This window comes from Cetorhinus maximus, chromosome 2, assembly GCF_964194155.1.
Source record: "Cetorhinus maximus chromosome 2, sCetMax3.hap1.1, whole genome shotgun sequence".
NCBI classification, from domain to species: domain Eukaryota; kingdom Metazoa; phylum Chordata; class Chondrichthyes; order Lamniformes; family Cetorhinidae; genus Cetorhinus; species Cetorhinus maximus.
The window spans coordinates 163,485,968-163,503,914 of record NC_135880.1 but is presented as its reverse complement, the minus strand read 5'-3'; the positions used below and the strand labels follow the sequence as shown (position 1 = coordinate 163,503,914).

At 45.5% G+C, this 17,947-nt stretch overlaps 1 protein-coding gene across 4 annotated transcripts in view; it reads left to right on the top strand.

The window, feature by feature from the left end:
- LOC144699404 (lysine-specific demethylase 4C-like) overlaps window positions 1-17,947 on the top strand; it is a 477,121-nt gene that overhangs the window by 298,965 nt on the left and 160,209 nt on the right. For all 4 annotated transcript variants that reach the window (XM_078570575.1, XM_078570572.1, XM_078570571.1 and 1 more), the window contains one exon: window positions 10,732-10,787. In XM_078570575.1, the coding sequence (XP_078426701.1) occupies window positions 10,732-10,787 (56 nt within the window). The remainder of the gene's footprint in view (window positions 1-10,731; window positions 10,788-17,947) is intronic.

Sequence of the window (17,947 nt, the reverse complement as noted above, 5' to 3'; positions counted from 1 at the left end):
CGTCTCAGTCAACAGGCTGCCTCCAACTCCGCTGTGGATGTCCAGAGAGCACCAAGACATAACGGCAGGGTTAGGGCAGTTAAGGAAAAGTAGTTGCACAGCCTGGGCACGAGTGTTGGACAATTGTACATACTGATCACTATTGTCACTAAACTCCTAAGAATGTCTCCCTGCCTGTGGCTCCTTGTTCTTGTCACTTGGATGTGAAACTTTTCTGCACAAGATAAAAGGCAGGTGTCTCAGTCCAGGGCCTCTTCTCTGTGTTTTGTGTAGCCTTGAGACCACGGTGATGGTCCAGCCTCACACTTCCTGGAAGCATTACTGATACCTGTTCCTCAGCAGTGCTGGTCATTGCTGCTAGAATGAGGTGGGCAGGTGCCACAGAGTCCTCACATTCTCTCTGTGTGCTCTCAGGACATTTAAGGTGGGGCTGGCCCCCATCACACCAACGTCTGTGACCATTGGTGCTGTGCACCAGCTCCTGAAGGGTTCAGGTGATGAAGACAGACACAGCATTGGATGTGTCTAAAGTTTCATGGCTACGTCTCTATGAGATGGCCCTGATCATGGAGTACAAGCGAGCTGCCCTTGGCCAGACAGGGGTCAGACATTCTCAGAGGCTATGTGAAGATTCATGGAGTGTTCTCACTGCATGTTGTCATCATCCTCCTGCAATCGAGTGACTATTAAGGCCTCCATTGCATCTCCATGACAGGAGCGTTCTCACATAGGCTTTTGGCGCTGCCACAAGCCAGACTGGAGTCAAATGTTCACAACTGAGATGGGAGGATCTATGGGGACACCTCATTGCATGTTACCATCATCCTCCCCAAATCAGGCAGCTATGAGGGCACCCTGAGCGCGCCTAACTCGTCTAGCCAGTGCAAGAGTCTCATCCCCGTCATCGTCACCACTGAGGACCTCCTCACCCTCATCCCCGTCGGCATCCTCCTCACCAGAGGAGACCTCCAGCTCCTCCATCTCCTCCTCAGCCAGCTCATCTCCCCGTTGGAGTGCCAAGTTGTAAAGGGTGCAGCAGATGACGATAATGTGTGACACCCTCTGTGGACTATGTTGCAGGGCACCGCCAGACCAGTCCAGGCACCGCATCTTCAGCATCCTGATGGTCTGCTCCACCAAGTTGTGAGCTGCAGCATCAGCCTCATTATACCATCGCTCTGCTGCAGTCTGAGGCCGCCGCACGGGTGTTATCAGCCACGGCCTCTGCGGGTAGCCCTTGTCCCTGAGGAGCCATCCCTGCAGCCTCTTTGGACCCTGGTAGACTGCAGGGATCTGCGAGCAACCGAGGACGTAGGCGTCGTGCACAGTCCCTGGAAACTATGCGCACATCTGCAGGATGTGTGTTTCTGGTGGTCGCATACCAGCTGCACATTCAGTGAGTGGAAGCCCTTGTGGTGATGTAGTCCACCATGTGTAGCAATGGAGACCTGAGTGCCAGATGAATGCAGTCAATCGTACCTTGCACCTGCGGGAATCCTGAGATCAGGGCGAATCCAATGGCCCTTGCATCCTGGCTGTCCCGGTCCCGGACGAAATACACAAAGTTGTGTGCCATGGAGAAGATGGCATCCGTGACCTCATGGATACATTTGTGGATGGTGGCTTGTGAGATCCCATAGAGGTTACCTGTGGAGACCTGAAAGAAGCCACTAGCATAGAAATTGAGCACTGCTGTCACTTTCACAACCATTGGTAGTGGATGCCCTCCATGTCCCCTTGGCGCCAAGCCTTGCAGTAATAGGCAGATATGAGCGACTAGGCCCTTAGACATGTGCTGTCATCGGCGACGCTGGTTCTCAGTCATCTGCAGGAATGATGGACGGTGTCTATAGACCCTGGGCGCCGACCAGCCAGGGCTCAGTGTCGCTCCTGAGTAGTGTGTGCGGGAGCCCCAGCAGCCCTTTTCTTCCTGAGATTGCTGCTCCTGCCTTTGCACGGCCAGGGGCCTCAGTCACTGTCTCTTCAGCCTTCTTCGCTCTCTGTAGGCCATCAGGCATACAGCTAGGTCACCAGGATCCATGATCCTGACGTGGTCCTCCATGCAGCATGAAAGAGAGAGAGGTATGTGGTTAGCATGGGTGTACTTGGCATCTTTCTTGGCCCTGTGTGACTGCACCGTAACACTTCCTGGGAAGTGCTGGCAACTCCTCAGGCGGCTACAGATGCCCTGTCAACCTGCGACATGGGGGGCACTGGTCCAAACTGGGATGCTGAGATTGCAAGAGGCTGAAAGCACATCCAACAGTGACTGCTACATGGCCAGCATTGGCAAGGAGGTTGTATAACTTGTGCAGTCCAACTGCTGCGCTGTCCAGCAAAGTGGTCACAGACTCGCAGTCTGTGCCAGGGTGTTGGGGGGGGGTAAGGTCTGGGGGTCTTGGTGGCACATTGGTGCCTCCACATTGCTTGCGTGTGGACGGGCAGGCTCGGAACCTGACCCCAATCATATCACTGTGGCTGTGCCTGAACTGTCTCAGTTGCCTAGGGATGGCCAGTTTATGCAGGTGTCCCTACTGCGTGGCCTCTTCCCTCGCCTACCCTGCCCCTGCACCTCGATTGCTGGTGCGCAGGATCCAACGCCAGGGCAGCAGTTGCGCCCGCCCGCCAAGGCACCCCCACCCCGAGAATAGTCGCCTCCGGGGCCAGGTAGCAATTGACCCCAGATGACCCCTGACTACAGCCAGCTCCGGGCTTGGTTGGCACTTCATCCCGGCGCCCCTGAAGCCTGCAGAGCAACAGGTGACCCTGGCAGGCTGGCTGTGGAAAACGATGCTGTTCATTCACCTCAGTTCCCCCAAAGTGAAAGCCGCCAAGTGCAAGTCACCTGTGTGCCGTTGTGAAGCACATCGACGTGCTTTCCCGCCATCTACTATGCCTGCTGTCAGCGGGCACAGAAAGTTTGGCCTTGTGTGTGTGGTTAGAAACCTGTAGCCAAAGAATCCTCCTGAGTGCAACTTGTCTGCATTTGGACTTGTAAAGCTGAGACAAGAAAAATTGGTCCAGCTCTATATTCTCCTTCACACCAAAGCTCTGTTGGTGAGAACCTCCAGACATATATCTGGATCAGCGGGTTTTCACACAAGGGAACTCCAGATTGACAGCTTCGAGATCCTGCGAACATTATCCTTTATTTTACAACGCCTATCCTCTAAAGTCTATCTCTGCAGGGAGACCCTATGTGTGTGCTTGTGTGTGTGCGCATGCATGCTGGGGTATTTTTTAAAAGGGATAGGTTGTTATACTTCCAAAGTACATTAACCAGTTCTTGCAATTTGTTTTAAAAAAGTTTTGTTTTATAATAAATCAATCATTCTAAGTTTATTGAAAGAAGCCTGTCTCTTTAATTCTGGGTATAACAGTAGCGAAGGTGAATAATTGACCATTTTGGTGAGTGAATTAAACTTTCAAACTAATGGTGCAACCTGTGGAGTAGTGGGGCTAGATAAACTGTGCATTCCTCCCATCCCAGTCATAACACTTTACAACCAATGAAATACTTTTTGTGGTCACTGTGGTAATTAGGAAAAATGGCAGCCAATTTGCGCACAACAGTGCATTTTTGTGTTGTTGACTGAGGGATAAATATTACATAATAACATAAGAAATAGGAGCAGGAGTAGGCCATTCGGCCCCTCAAGCCTGCGTCGCCATTCAATAAGATCATGGCTAATGTTAGGCTGACTGGCTGATAGTTTCTTGCTTTTTGACTCCCTCCCCTTGGACAGGGGCGTCACATTAGTGGTATTCCAATCTGTTGGGACCCTCCCGGAATCCAGTGAATTCTAGAATATTTCGACCAATGCGTCCACTATCTCTGCAGCCACTTCCTTCAAAACCCTTGGATGCAGGCCATCAGGTCCTGACAACTTGTCTGCCGTTAGTCCTATTAGTTTGTCAAATACTGTGTCCTCCTTACTTATCTGATATTTTTGGGACGTTTATAGTGTCCTCCACTGTGAAGACCGATGTAAAATATTGGTTTAAATTATCTGCCATTTCTCTGTTCCCAGTTATCAATTCTCCAGTCGCATCCTCCAAGGGTCCCACGCTCACTTTAGCCACTTTCTTCCTTTTTATATACCCGCAGAAGCTCTTGCTCTTTGTTTTTATATTTCTTGCCAATTTACTTCCATAATCAATTTTCTCCCTCTTTATTAGCTTTTTAGTTATCTGCTGCTGGTTCCTAAAAAAAATTCCCAATCATCTCACCTACCACTAGTTTTTGCCACTTTGTATGCCTTAGCTTTTGACTGGATACTCTCCTTGACCACCTTTGTTAAACACGAGTGGTTCATCCGTCTCATCGTGTCCTTCTTTTTGACCAGGATAAATTTTTGATGAGCGTTATGAAATATCTGCTTAAATGTCTATCACTGCTCAACCACTGACCTTCCCCTTAGTCTATTTTCCCAGCCCGCTTTAGACAACTCTTTCTTCATACCTCTGTAATTGCCCTTATTTAAGTTGAGGACATTGGTTTGAGACCCAAGTTGCTCTCCCTCAAAATGAATTTGAAATTTTACCATGTTGTGATCGCTACCCCCTAGAGGATCCTTAACTATGATATCGTGCATTAATCCCACCTCATTACACATTACTAGATCTAAAATAGCCTGTTCCTGGGTAGGTTCTACAATGTATTGCTCTAAGAAACGATCCCTGATGCACTCTACAAATTTGTCTTCCATGTTACCCCTGCCAATCTTGATTTGTCCAGTCAATATGCAGATTAAAATTGTCCATGACAATTGTAGCACCCTTCTTACACGCCTCCATTATTTCCCGATTTATACTTTGTCCCACAGTGAGGCAACTCTTCAGGGCCTATAGATGACTTCCATCGGTGACTTCTTCCCCTTGCCATTCCTTATTTCCACCCAAACTGATTCCACATCAAGATTTATTTCACCTATACCACTACTCACCACCGTACTGATACCTTCCTTTATTATTAAAGCTACCTCACCTCCTTTTCCTTTTTGCCTATTTTTCCAGAATATCAAATACGCTTTGAATATTGAGTTCCCAGTCTTGGTCACCCTGCAATCACGTCTCTGTAATAGCTATCAAGCCATATTCATTTATTTCTATTTGTGCCATCAACTCATCTATCTTGTTAGAAATGCTGCGTGCATTCAGATAAAGAGTCTTAAGCTTTGACTTTTTACCACTATGACTCATTCTGGTTCTAATTTCTGCTGCACTCTTCTGCTTATGTTTTCTGCCCCTCCCTGTCACACTTTGATTATCTTTCGCCTTTTCACTATCCTGCACCTCTGCGCTCTAATTTTTTTAAAAAACTTCCCTTCAATTGAGCCCTCCCCACCACCCCCCCACTAATTACTTTAAAGTCCTATCTACAACCCTAATTATACGATTCGCCAGGACACTGGTTCCAGCAAGGCGCTGGGATAAATTTACAAAATTATGCCATGGGATCTTTTATGTCCAGCTGAGAGTGCAGATGGGACCTCGGTTTAAGGTCCCATCTGAACGATGGCACCTTGGACAGTGCAGAGCTCCTTCAATATTGCACTGGAGTGTATCCTTAATTTTTGTGTTCAAGACCTGGAGTGGAACTTGAACCAACAAGCTTCTGACTCAGAGGTGAGAGTGCTACCCACTGAGCCGCAGCTGAGACGTAGGGAAAAATTTTTTGAGCTTCTAAAAATATTTACTCCTTTTCTTACAGCAATTAGTTGTTGGCATTTTGGAGCCCAATTATAAGCATTATCATGCCTACAGGTGTTGTTTTTGCTGGGCAGAAATGGTGGTATCTTTTGAGGAGGATGGCATCACGCTGATGCCACTGGCTATTGTGATGTCATGTTGGAAGTAACGCAGGCAGAAGTGTCTTCCGCTGTCTGCCAGAGTTTTTCAAAGAGTCAGCAAAATCTGGCAGAAACAAAGTCTGCCCAAATTCCTCCTCATCCTCCCAGAATGTGCTAATTCTGTGCCCCAACTGGAATCTGTAACCTGATATCTCTGAATTAAATTTGCTGCTGACATAATGGACTGAATGACCTCCTCCTATGCTGTAACTTCTGTGATTTACCTCAAAGGTATAATGCAGAATGCCTCACATTTATTAAGCAGACTTTGCCTAGTGCTAGTGAGACAAGTGCAAACGAGACAAATCTTACATTACCAACTACCTAATGCAAACTAGCAATGTTATTTGCCAACAAAAACACTACAAAGGAGCAGGTTTTCATTTGTATTACCTAAGACCTGAGCAACCTTCGTAATGTCTGCCCATTGGAACCATTTGCATCGTGGTTTTCAATACAATGTTAAGAAGCTGAACAATGAGCCAAGTTGACAGTTTTTTATAATGGCTATACTTCAAATTGATGAATACTACTCAGGCATCTGTCTTTAGACACCCTTAAGGACAGGGCATAGTTAATGTGACCAAAGTGTCGATCTGATTTCCAGCATTTGGGAATCACAGGACCTATGAGCTGCATGCACATTTTTTTTCATGGGATGTGAGCATCGTTTGCAAGGCCATCATTTGTTGTCCATCCCTAATTACCCTTGAGAAGGTGATGATGAGCCACCTTCTTGAACTACAGTTCATCTGGTTTGGTACACCCATGGTGCAATTAGGAAAGGAGTTCCAGGTTTTTCATCCAGCCAAAGTGACGGAGCGGTGATATAGTTCCAAGTCAGGATGGTGTGTGGCTTGGAGGGTAACTTGCAGGATGTGGTGTTCCTATGTGTCTTCCGCCCTTGCCCTTCTAAGTGGTAGAGGTCATGGGTTTGGAAGGTGCTGTCGAAAGAGGCTCAGAGAGTTGCTGCAGTGCAACTTGCATATCCCCAGGATCTGTTGGCCTACATCTTAGGGTTCTAAAAGAGTTAGCTGCAAAGATGGTGGATGCACTGCTTATGATTGTCCACAAATCTCTAGATTCTAGAACAGTTCCAGTGGAATGGAAATTAGCAAATGGAACACGGCTATTCTAGAAAGGAGGCAGAGAGAAAACGGGGAACCACAGGCCAGTTAGCCTGACATCAGTCAACAGGAAAGTGCTAGAATCTGTTACAGATACAATGCCTCAAATCTGGCTAGCCAAAAACCACTGCTGTCCGAAAACCAGATTTTTAAAAAAAGGGTCATGTAAGAATTTTAAATGAGTGGAAAAAAACTTAATGGCTTGTTCAGGGAGCTGCAGCATTGACGCGCTGCTATGTCGAGTTGTTATCTGTTTCACACACCTGACGTTTTGAATGGCTTAGCAATCCTTGACCCCACTCGACCCAGCCTGGAAGAGTTGGGGAGTTGCTGTATTAATGATGGCGCACCTGTCATTTCCCGTGCTCTGAATGGTAAGTAATGTAGCACACAGTGTTGAACTCACCCAGGAAGAACAAAAGACTCTTGCAGAATACAATGAGGTGGAATATTTAGCTATGCATTGTACTTGGGATCAGGACGTATGCCTATTCTTGCTACGGTATAGAATTTTGATGCCATTAAGGCCACCTAAATAGAAGCCCACAGGCTCAAATTCAAATATTACACTTGATTCCCAAAAGCCTTTAAGTTTCATGGGCATTGGTTGCCTTCTTGCAGCTGGCCCCAGTCAGTTCAAAGAGAGATATTAAAGAGTACTGTACAATCTTGCATGAATAAAATAAAAACAAATAGTTTTTAGTTACAACTATTTTTAACATCATTTCAGTTGTTAAAACTTATAAGATCATTCTCATTTTAAACAGGGTACACTGACGTAGGGAAGTAGGTATGAAAGTTATTAAATCCAATGCATGGGAAGGGAATTAACATCAGCAGAGACATGGCCATTAGCCTAAAGTGCTTTGGATTCATATCATTTGATTTTCATGTGGCCCCTATTCACTGAATTAAGGGATTCCAATTGTTTTCTTGAAAGCCAGCAAGTTCCAAACTCTGGTACTTGGTCCAGAGGTTGCCGGTTTTGAGACACTCTACCTGTATTAAGGAAGTCTCAACAGTGCACTAAGAAAATCATAATATGATCAGACAAAGTCACCATGGTTTTATGAACAGGAAATTATGTTTGGCAAATTTATTAGACCAGCAAGGTAGATAAAGGGGAACCAGTAGATGCAGTATACATGCATTTTCAAAAGACATTCGAAAAGCACACAAAAGATTCATTTCAAGATATGGGGTAATATATTCTCACGGAAAGTGGACTGGCTAACAGACAGGAAGCAAAGAGTACGGATAAATGCAGCATTTTGAAGTTAGTAGGCTGTAACTAGTGGAGTGTCACTAACTAGTTACAATACATTCCTGAGCACCTGCCTGAGTCCTCCCCCATTTGACTACTTATTCCTCAGCTTTATACTGTTTGGATGTTTACTATTTTTCCTGTGTGTACTTGTAGGAGATCTGCTAACACATACTATGAATCATTTTTGTTTTCAAAGTTACCTGCGGAAAAGGTTGCACTTCATGATTTATTTGCATTTTTGAGGCTTTGTACAAATAAACAAAATCTAGTCACTTTCACAGTTGTGAAGAATGGTTTCCCCAGGAGTTCTTGTCCTACAGTAATTGTCATTGATACACAAGGTTGGAAGGAAAGGGTTGACTTAAGCCAGACCATGAAATGCTTGGTTAATAGCTCGCTTTGCTGTAAATTATAAAAGTTTTAAGCATCGATGCACGTTGGGAATTGTAGCCTGCCAGTTTGCTGAATCTCTTCAGCTGACAGTGAAAGTTCTAGAGAGCCACAGAAAATGTTTCTAACATTGCCACAATCCCTGATGGAAAACATTATTACAGACATTTCTAATACACTAAATACTACTGTATGGATAAGTTTAAATATTTTCTTCCAAGTTTGTCACTGTTGCAGACATCATCAATCCAATTTCTTGCCTCAGTGAGATGCAAGATGATGACTCAAATCACTTCCCAAAAAATATTTTCAGTTATGATTTCCTTTTTTTATTGGTGGTGTCTGCTACTTGCTCATTATTCACTAGTTATTTTCAGATATCTTTAGCTGTGTCTCATTGAAGGTTTATATACTCGCTTTTGCCTATTTCCAATTGGTACACACTCTACCTGTTCAATTTGTTGCTGTTTGCTTTAACATGAAAATTGAGCTAATCAATGGCAAATTTCATGCAAAACTTTGTAAGCAGACAGGCAAAATATATTCCCTTCTCAAAACAATGGAGGTTATTCCAGCAATCTTTTTAAGATTCTGAAAAATTCTCTCCTATCTCGATCAGTAATTGCCAAACTCAGAATCACAGAATTGTTACAGTGCAAAAGGAGGCCATTAACTCATCATGTCAGCACCGGCTTTCCGAATGAGCATTATGAATCAATGCCATTCTCCTGCTATTCCCCCGTAACCCTGCACATTGTTTCTATTTAAATACTCATCTAATGCACTCTTGAATGCCTCGATTAATCCTGCCTCCACCCCAGTTCCAGGCAATGCATTCTAGACCCGAACCACTCACTGTGTGGAAAAGTATTTTCTCACGTTGCATTTGCTTCTTTTAATCTGTGCCCTCTCATTCTCGATCCTTTTAAGAGCAGAAACGGTTTCTCTCTATCTACTCTGTCTAGCCCCCTCATGATTTTGAACACCTCCATCAAATCTCCTCTTAGCCTTCTCTCCAAGGAGAACAGTCCCAACTTCTCCAATTTATCTTGATAACTGAAGTTTCTCATCCCTGGAACCATTTTTGTACTGGTACACGATACTCCAGCTGAGGTATAGCTAGTGCCCCGTGCAAGTTCAGCATAACCTCCTTGCTCTTGTACTCTATGCCCCTCTTATTAAAACCTAAGATATTTTATGCTTTATTAACTGCCCTCTCCACCTGTCCTGCAACCTTTAATGACTTATGCACATACATACCCAGGTACCTCCACTCCTGCACCCCATTTAGAGTTATACCCCTTATTTTATATTGTCTGTCCATGTTCTTCCTACCAAAATGAATCGCATCACAATTCTCTGCATTGAACTTCATCTGCCACCGATCTGCCCACTCCACCAGTTTGTCTATGTCCTATACCCTGCTCACAGTTCACATCACTTCCAAGTTTTGTATCATCCACAAAGTTTGAAATTGTTCCCTGCACACCAAGATCTAGATCATTAATATATATCAGGAAAAGCGACCCCTGGGGAACTCCACTACAAACCTTCCCCCAGCCTGAAAAATATCAATTAACTATTACTTGCTGTTTATTCAGCCAACTTTGTATCCATGTTGCTCCTGTTCCTTTTATTCCATGAGCTCTAGCTTTTCTCACAACTTGTTTTCTGGTGTTATGGTATTCTGACTTTGTACTGTTTAAGTTAAGTAACCTTCAGTGAAATGTGATACCTACATTTCACAACTGAGGGATGTTTTGATTGGTAAAAACAAAAAACTACTGCGGATGCTGGAAATCCAAAACAAAAGCAGAATTATCTGGAAAAACTCAGCAGGTCTGGCAGCAGATTTGATTGTGTTTGTACAAACTTGATGTTTGCTAGCTGGAGGGTTTTGTATCAATTTAAATTTGTAATTATAATAGCACCACATTAAGTGTTGTTACAACCTCATGATTTGTGATATTAAAGTTATTTCATTAAGGTTTTCGGAAGTAAAACAACAGTCACTGTCAATTACAAAAATGACATTTATTTGTGTGGGAAAGGGTTGACAGAATGAATTACTTAATGTTTTTCCCATTTTCTACAGGATTGTTGCCTGTGCAATTTGAGGGGTGGTGCACTTAAGCAGACTACTGATAAAAGGTAAGCTATTGCTATACAGTTCTAAGATTGCTTTTTCCTTTTGATCGAAATACACTGCAACATTTATTCTAGATTCACTTCTTAAAAAGACTTGAAGCCAGAGACTAGTTTTAAAATGTAATCAAATTTTGGAGTAGAATTTTTTCATGGTAGCCCCCTCATTGTGTCCTCTGGGCTATTTTGGGACAGTTACAGCATTGTTCAAAATGATTAATTATCTTTTCAATTGCAGTAACCTGCTGTTGATAAAACCTGCATGCTTGGCTAGTGTGAATGCAAAGTCGATCAAGTCTTACCGTCTCTTAATGTTTTCTTGCCTGGAAGTGAGGAAACGGCAACACATGCGCTTTACAATGAGACTAGGATTTCTCACAGTTTTGAAAATGCTACTTAATCTTTGATTATTCTTTGAAACCTAATTTGCACACGAATATGGTGAAAAGCAAGAGCTAAAAGTAAAAAGTAACTAAGCACTGCATCTGAGATCATAAAGATAGTAAAAAATAGGAGCAGAAGTCAGCTGTTTGGCCCATTAAGCCTGTTAGGCCATTCAGTAAGATCATGGCTGATCTGATTGTGGCCTCGGCTCCACTTTCCTGCCCCCCCACCCCCCACCCCACAACCCTTGACTCCCTTGTCAATCAAAAATCTGTCTAACTCAACCTTGAATGTATTCAATGATTCTGCCTCCACTGGTCTCTGTGGAAGAGAATTCCAAACACTAACAACCCTCTGAGAGAAGAAATTCATCTTCATCTCCGTCTTAAATAGGAGACCCCTTATTTTTAAACTGTCCCCGAGTTCTAGATTTCCCCACGTGAGGCAACATCCTCTCAGCATCCACCCTGTCAAGGCCCCTCAGAATCCTGTATGTTTAAATAAGATCACCTCTCATTCTTCTAAACTCCAATGGTTCCAACCTTTTCAACCCTTCTTCATAAGGCAAATCCATTCATCCCAGGAATCACCCTATTGAAACTTCTCTGTCCCTCCTTAAATAAGGAGATTGAACCTATACACAGTACTCTAGCTGCGGTCTCACCAATGCCCCGTACAGTTATAGCAAGTATTCCCTACTTTTATACTCCATAATGAAGATAATGTAATTGAGGTTCTAAAAGCATAAAACAAATGATGAAGGCCAAACGTTGCCTTTCAATCATAGAAGGTTTGTTTTTGTTGTAATCAGGAATATGTATACCACAGTTGCCAGCATTTTACGGTTTCCAATTTCAGGTAGGATTATTTTTTTTAAAATCTGTGCTTATTCTGTGAACTCACTGTGCACAGAATCAATACACACGTTCATACAAATAAAAATCCTTTTTCTTTTAACATCCATGACCACAGGTGGATCAGAAAAGTTGTCGCCCTTTAAAAAATTTGAAATTTTTCCATTCTGATTGTAGGGCAGTGGCCTTTTAATGTCCTTCCCTGAATTAAGTAAAGGCCTTGTATCATATCAGTTCTCTTCTCTGCTACAAGAGAAAAGTAACTCTCAACTGCTTTATTGTGTGATAGAATGCCAAAGTCTCCTCAATGAAATTTTTGTTTTGCTTTATTCTTTGATATTGGAGCAATGTCTACTTGATTCCAGTACTGGAAACCCTGATAGTAACTGATGAGCACAATCACAACAGTAGCGCCAATCCTCAAGGATCAGTGAGCCCCACAAGGAGGAAATCAGTGTCAGATTGGTCCTTACAACCACTCAGGATGATGGCTACAATTTTAGTGCAATGGAATCTCTTGGGATATGTTTCCATAATATGATCAAATTCAATAACATCTGTCAATTAATGCCAGGAATTTCAAAAGCAAACTTCATCAAAATGAGGGTTGAACTTAAAAGAAATTAAGTGAGATGCACTGTTGAAAAGTACAGTCAAATGTAATGATCCCCAGGGAGATCTATAGCTTTTAAAAATAGATTTGTAGTCCCAGTTGCCAACTCAAAGGATCACACAAGATTTCATGTTTTAAGACCTTTACTGTAACAAATGAAACTAAATCAAATAGACTAAACATTACTTAATAGTCAACTAATACACTAAACTACAGAAGGATAGCTCCCTTAATTCCTAATACGACCGAAAACCTCAAACTGCATTTAAACTTTATACCTCACTCTCCGCAGAATTGTAGGGTTTACAGGAACCAGTCTAAAGTTACTTGGCTTCCAAAGGCTCACTTCACCCTGTTTCACGGAGTTGTAATGTCTGGTGTCTATCAAAAGTTGTTACCCTCAGTCTTCCGAGAATCCCTGAACTGACTTCCAGCAGCAAGGCCACTCTGGCAATTCCTTCGCCTGGCCACGCCAGAGTGAATCTTAGTGTCTTTAAATCTCCAATGGTCCCGTCTCTTTGACCAGAGAACAAACTCCTACCTACATTTTGCTGGTGGCTAACAGAGAACAGCCTGTTGCCCTCTGCTTCACAGCAGCTGCAGTTTCTTTGTCTCTCTCTCTCTTTCTGGGACGCATTCTGTCTGTATCTCTCTGTCTCTGTCTCTCTCTCTCTCTGTCTCTCTCTCTCTCTGTCTATCTCTCTCTGTCTCCCTCCCTGTCTCTCTCTCCCTGTCTCTTTCTCTCTCTCTCTCTCTCTCTCCCTGTCTCTCTCTCTCTCCCTGTCTCTCTCTCTTTCCCTGTCTCTCTCTCTCTCTCCCTGTCTCTCTCTCCCCCTGTCTCTCTCTCCCCCTGTCTCTCTCTCCCCCTGTCTCTCTCTCCCCCTGTCTCTCTCTCCCCCTGTCTCTCTCTCCCCCTGTCTCTCTCTCCCCCTGTCTCTCTCTCCCCCTGTCTCTCTCTCTCCCTGTCTCTCTCTCTCTCTCCCTGTCTCTCTCTCCCTGTCTCTCCCTCTCCCTGTCTCTCTCTCTCGCTCCCTGTCTCTCTCTCTCTCTCCCTGTCTCTCTCTCTCCCTGTCTCTCTCTCTCCCTGTCTCTCTCTCTCTCCCTGTCTCTCTCTCTCTCTCCCTGTCTCTCTCTCTCTCTCCCTGTCTCTCTCTCTCTCTCTGTCTCTCTCTCTCTGTCTCTCTCTCTCTCTCTCCCTGTCTCTCTCTCTCTCTCTCTCTCCCTGTCTCTCTCTCTCTCTCTCTCCCTGCCCCTCTCTCTCCCTGCCCCTCTCTCTCCCTGCCCCCTCTCTCCCTGCCCCCCTCTCTCCCTGCCCCTCTCTCTCCCTGCCCCTCTCTCTCCCTGCCCCTCTCTCTCCCTGCCCCTCTCTCTCCCTGCCCCTCTCTCTCCCTGCCCCTCTCTCTCCCTGCCCCTCTCTCTCCCTGCCCCTCTCTCTCCCTGCCCCTCTCTCTCCCTGCCCCTCTCTCTCCCTGCCCCTCTCTCTCCCTGCCCCTCTCCCTCCCTGTCTGCCTCTACCGCTGTCTGTCTTTCTCTCCCTGCCTCTGTCTCCCTCCCTCTCTGTCTCCCTCCCTTCCTGTCTCCTTCCCTTGCTTTCTCTCTGTCCTGGCTCTCTGAATCACTAAGCGAGCTGCTCCTTTCTTTTTGTCAAAGTGTGAAAGCTCACACTTGGGTTTCAATAGAACTTGGGCTGGGCTCCTGGTCCCCATGGCATTCAGGTCTCACAGACTTATCCTTGGACAGAACTAATTAGAGATCGCATGGCCCACACCATTATTCCATTTTATCTTGAATTGAAGAGACAGTTTAAAACATAGCCATCTTATAAAATCCTGCATTCATAAAACCCTGCATTCATAACATAAATAAAAATGTGGAAATGTTTAAAACTAATATTTAATATCTAAGACAAGCACATACTAAAGGTAAATAATTGTGACCTAAACAAAAGGATTAATGGAGGAGTTAAAATTGTGATAAGGAACAAAACCACATCATGTAAAACATAGCATTCTGGTACAGCCCATATCTTCTCTACCTCAGATAAGAAGGCCATAAACCTGAGTTTACCTTGGGCACAATTAGCCTAGTCATCAATCACCAGATGTCGCTTGATCATGGGATGCATTATTTGGCCAGAGTTTGCTGTAGCATGATGTCTAATGATGTCTGTTGTTGATTTGACTTGTCCCTGCAACCTTCAGCTGAAAGAAAATCGAGCAATGTTTCTGAAAGTGCAGGCTGCTAAGTGCAGCACAGGAATCTGAGTGAACAGGGCAATGAATAAGTTATCTCCTTAACCAATGAAATTTTAGGATTGGGAAATAAACAGCAGAAGGACTGAGAAGGAGGGTTAATTAAAGGGATGGGTTCAATATCAAATCATATACAGAAAGTGAAAGGAAGATTCACTGTCTAGGCCATTAGTTCTAGAATTCTATCCCTAAATCTTTCCAACTCTCTACCTCTCCTTTCTTCCTTAAAGTCTACCTCTTTGACTAAGCTTTTGGCCATTTGAAAGATTGGATTAGAGGAGAGAGAGAAGAAAAGAGAAAGCAAGGAAAAGTAACTACAACTTATTTATTTACTGCTTTTAACTTAATGTAATCCAAGGTGCTTCATAGGAGCAATATAAAGCAAGGTTGGACACCAAGCCACATAAGGCAATATTAAGGGAGATGGCCAAAAGCTTAGGTCCGTAGAGGCTGCAGGGTTGGTTCTTTGGGAGCAAGAGCTACCCACAGAGGACGTGGCTGATGACGCCCGTGCGGCAGCCTCAGACTGCAGCAGGGCAATGGTACAATGAGGCTCATGCCGTGACTCAGATTTTGGTGGAACAATTGATAGGCATTTTGAAAATGAGGTCCTGGTGCCTCGAAAGGTCCGGTGGAGCACTGCAATACAGTCCCCAGAGGGTATTGCGCATCATTGTCCCTTGCTGCACGCTCCACAACCTGGCGCTGCAAAGGGGGGAGGACCTGGCTGAGGAGGAGATGGAAGAGCTGCATATATCCTCCAATGAGGAGGATATCGAAGGGGGTGATAGTGATGAGGTCCTCGAAGGTGAGGATGTTGGTGATGAGGCCATCGCACTGGCCAGGCAAGACAGGCACGCTCGGGAGGCCCTCATAGCCGCAAGATTTGGGAGGATGATGACGAGGTGCAGTGAGGATAGTCCTGACATCCTGAACTTGCATCTGTGAATGTTTCACTCCTGTGTGGCTGATGGCAGTGCATATACCCTCAGTGATAAGGCTCATTTCATGGAGACGCAGCGGAGGCCCTAATAGTTGCTAGATTCCAGGAGGATGATGACGACATGCAGTTAGGACACTCCAAAGATCTTCACATAGCTCTGTGAATGTCTGATTCCTGTCTGGCTGAGGGCAGTTTGCTTGGGCTCTGTGATCAGGGTCATATCATGGAGACGCAGCCATGAAACTTTAAATGCACCTGATCCTTTGTCAGCCTTCAGCACCTGATCCCTTCAAGAGCACAGCGTCACCGGTCACAGATGTTGAAGAGATGGGGGGTCAGCCCCGCCTCAGAGGTGCTGAGAGCACTCAGAGAAGTTGACAGATTCCCATGATGCCTGCCCACAACATTCTGGCAGCAATAATAAGCACCATCGAGGTGCAGGCATCGCCAATGTGTGCAGTGAGTGTGAAGCCATCGCTTTGGTCTGAAGGTTACACACTGCACAGGGAAGAGGCCCTGGACTGAGACACCTGCCTTTATCTTGTGCAGGAACCAAGGTTTCACATCTGAGTGACATGAACACTGCCCATCATAACAAGGAGCCATAGGCAAGGAGACATTCTTGGGAGTTTATTTACAATAATGAACATTTAAGTACAAGTGATTAATGCTCATGTCCAGGCTGTTCAACCACATCTTCTTAACCTTGTTAACCCGGCCACTATGTCTTTGTGCTACCTGGACATCCACAGTGGAGATGGTGGCAGCCTGCTGACCGCTGCGCCCTGTCTGTGATGACCTTGGCGAGTGCTTTCTGGCGGGCTGAGACCTGGAGGGCCCCGGCCGACTTTTGGAGTCCTGCTGTTGGTAGTGGCACCCTCCTCGGCCTGTGGAGCTGGAGCTGCTGAGGTCACAGGAAGAGGGGATTCGGATGGGCCAGACACTCATGGAGTCACCTGGGTGGATGGCCCCAGGATGTGCACCTGCTGATCCCCCTCCCTGTGGGTGCTCAGTGTGTCCTGGTTGACTCTTTGAAGAGAAAGGGAAGCTGGAGTGAGATCGAGCTGCCCCGCACCCCTCTTGCGTTGACACTGTTGGAAGCCAACTATGGCATTGGCGATGTCCTGCTGCTGCGTGGGCTGAACTCCAATGTCCTGGACCAAGGTCTCCATAGCAGCTGCTATCCTACCAGTGTTGACCTTGGTGTGCTGGCATGCCGGCACTATCACCTCAGACTGAAGGCGGATGGACTCCTCCATCGTGCCTTGCAATCTGTGGAGTGCAGCAGACATCTCTTCCTGATGTTCCTGAGCTTGCCTTGGCAACTCCAGCAACTGAGATATGACCAAGTCCAGAGGCAGCTCATTTGACTAGGACTCAGCAGATTTCTGGCCTCCAGCAGCCCTCCGAGTGCTGGAAACTTGGGAAGTCGCTGCCACCATGTGCTGTGGGTCAGTCCTTGCGATGTGCTCACCAGATTGTGACCCTGAGGCTACTCTAGAACTAGGTCCTTCCAAGGTGTGTGTCTGAGTGGGTGCAGGATGTGGGTGAGCGCTGTGATGAGTCTTCAATTAGGGTGCCATTAGATTCTTCTTCGAGGTGTCTTCAGGGCTTGAGTCAAGGACCTGGGTCGTGGACCCCCTTGCCTGCTTCTCAGATGTGCCTGCGAAAGCAAGGATAGATAATTAGTGCATGGCAGGGCACTGCAGAACAGGGAAACTGACTCACAGCATGGTTGTTTGATGGACGTTGCACTGCTGGATCCTCGCTTGAGTACCACCGACCCCACTGTCAGCACAGGATCTGTCCAAATCATTGCTGGCCAGCTGGATGACTTTATTTTCAAAGTCTGTGAGGACCTTCATATCAGGCATTCCTCTACCAGTCTGCGACCTCTTCCTTTTGTTGTGTGACAGCTTGTCCTGCATGAATACAGATGGAGAGAGTAGGATGCCTGTCAGGCCAGATGATAAGGATGCCTGGCATGTGTGGGTAGTGAGTGGTGCCAAGGACAGGATGAGGACACAATCAGCAGGGCAGATGAAGGTGTGTGTGGGAGAGTGAATGGTGATGCCTCTTGAACTGGCAGTGAGTGAGATCCCTGTGGATGTGTGATGGGT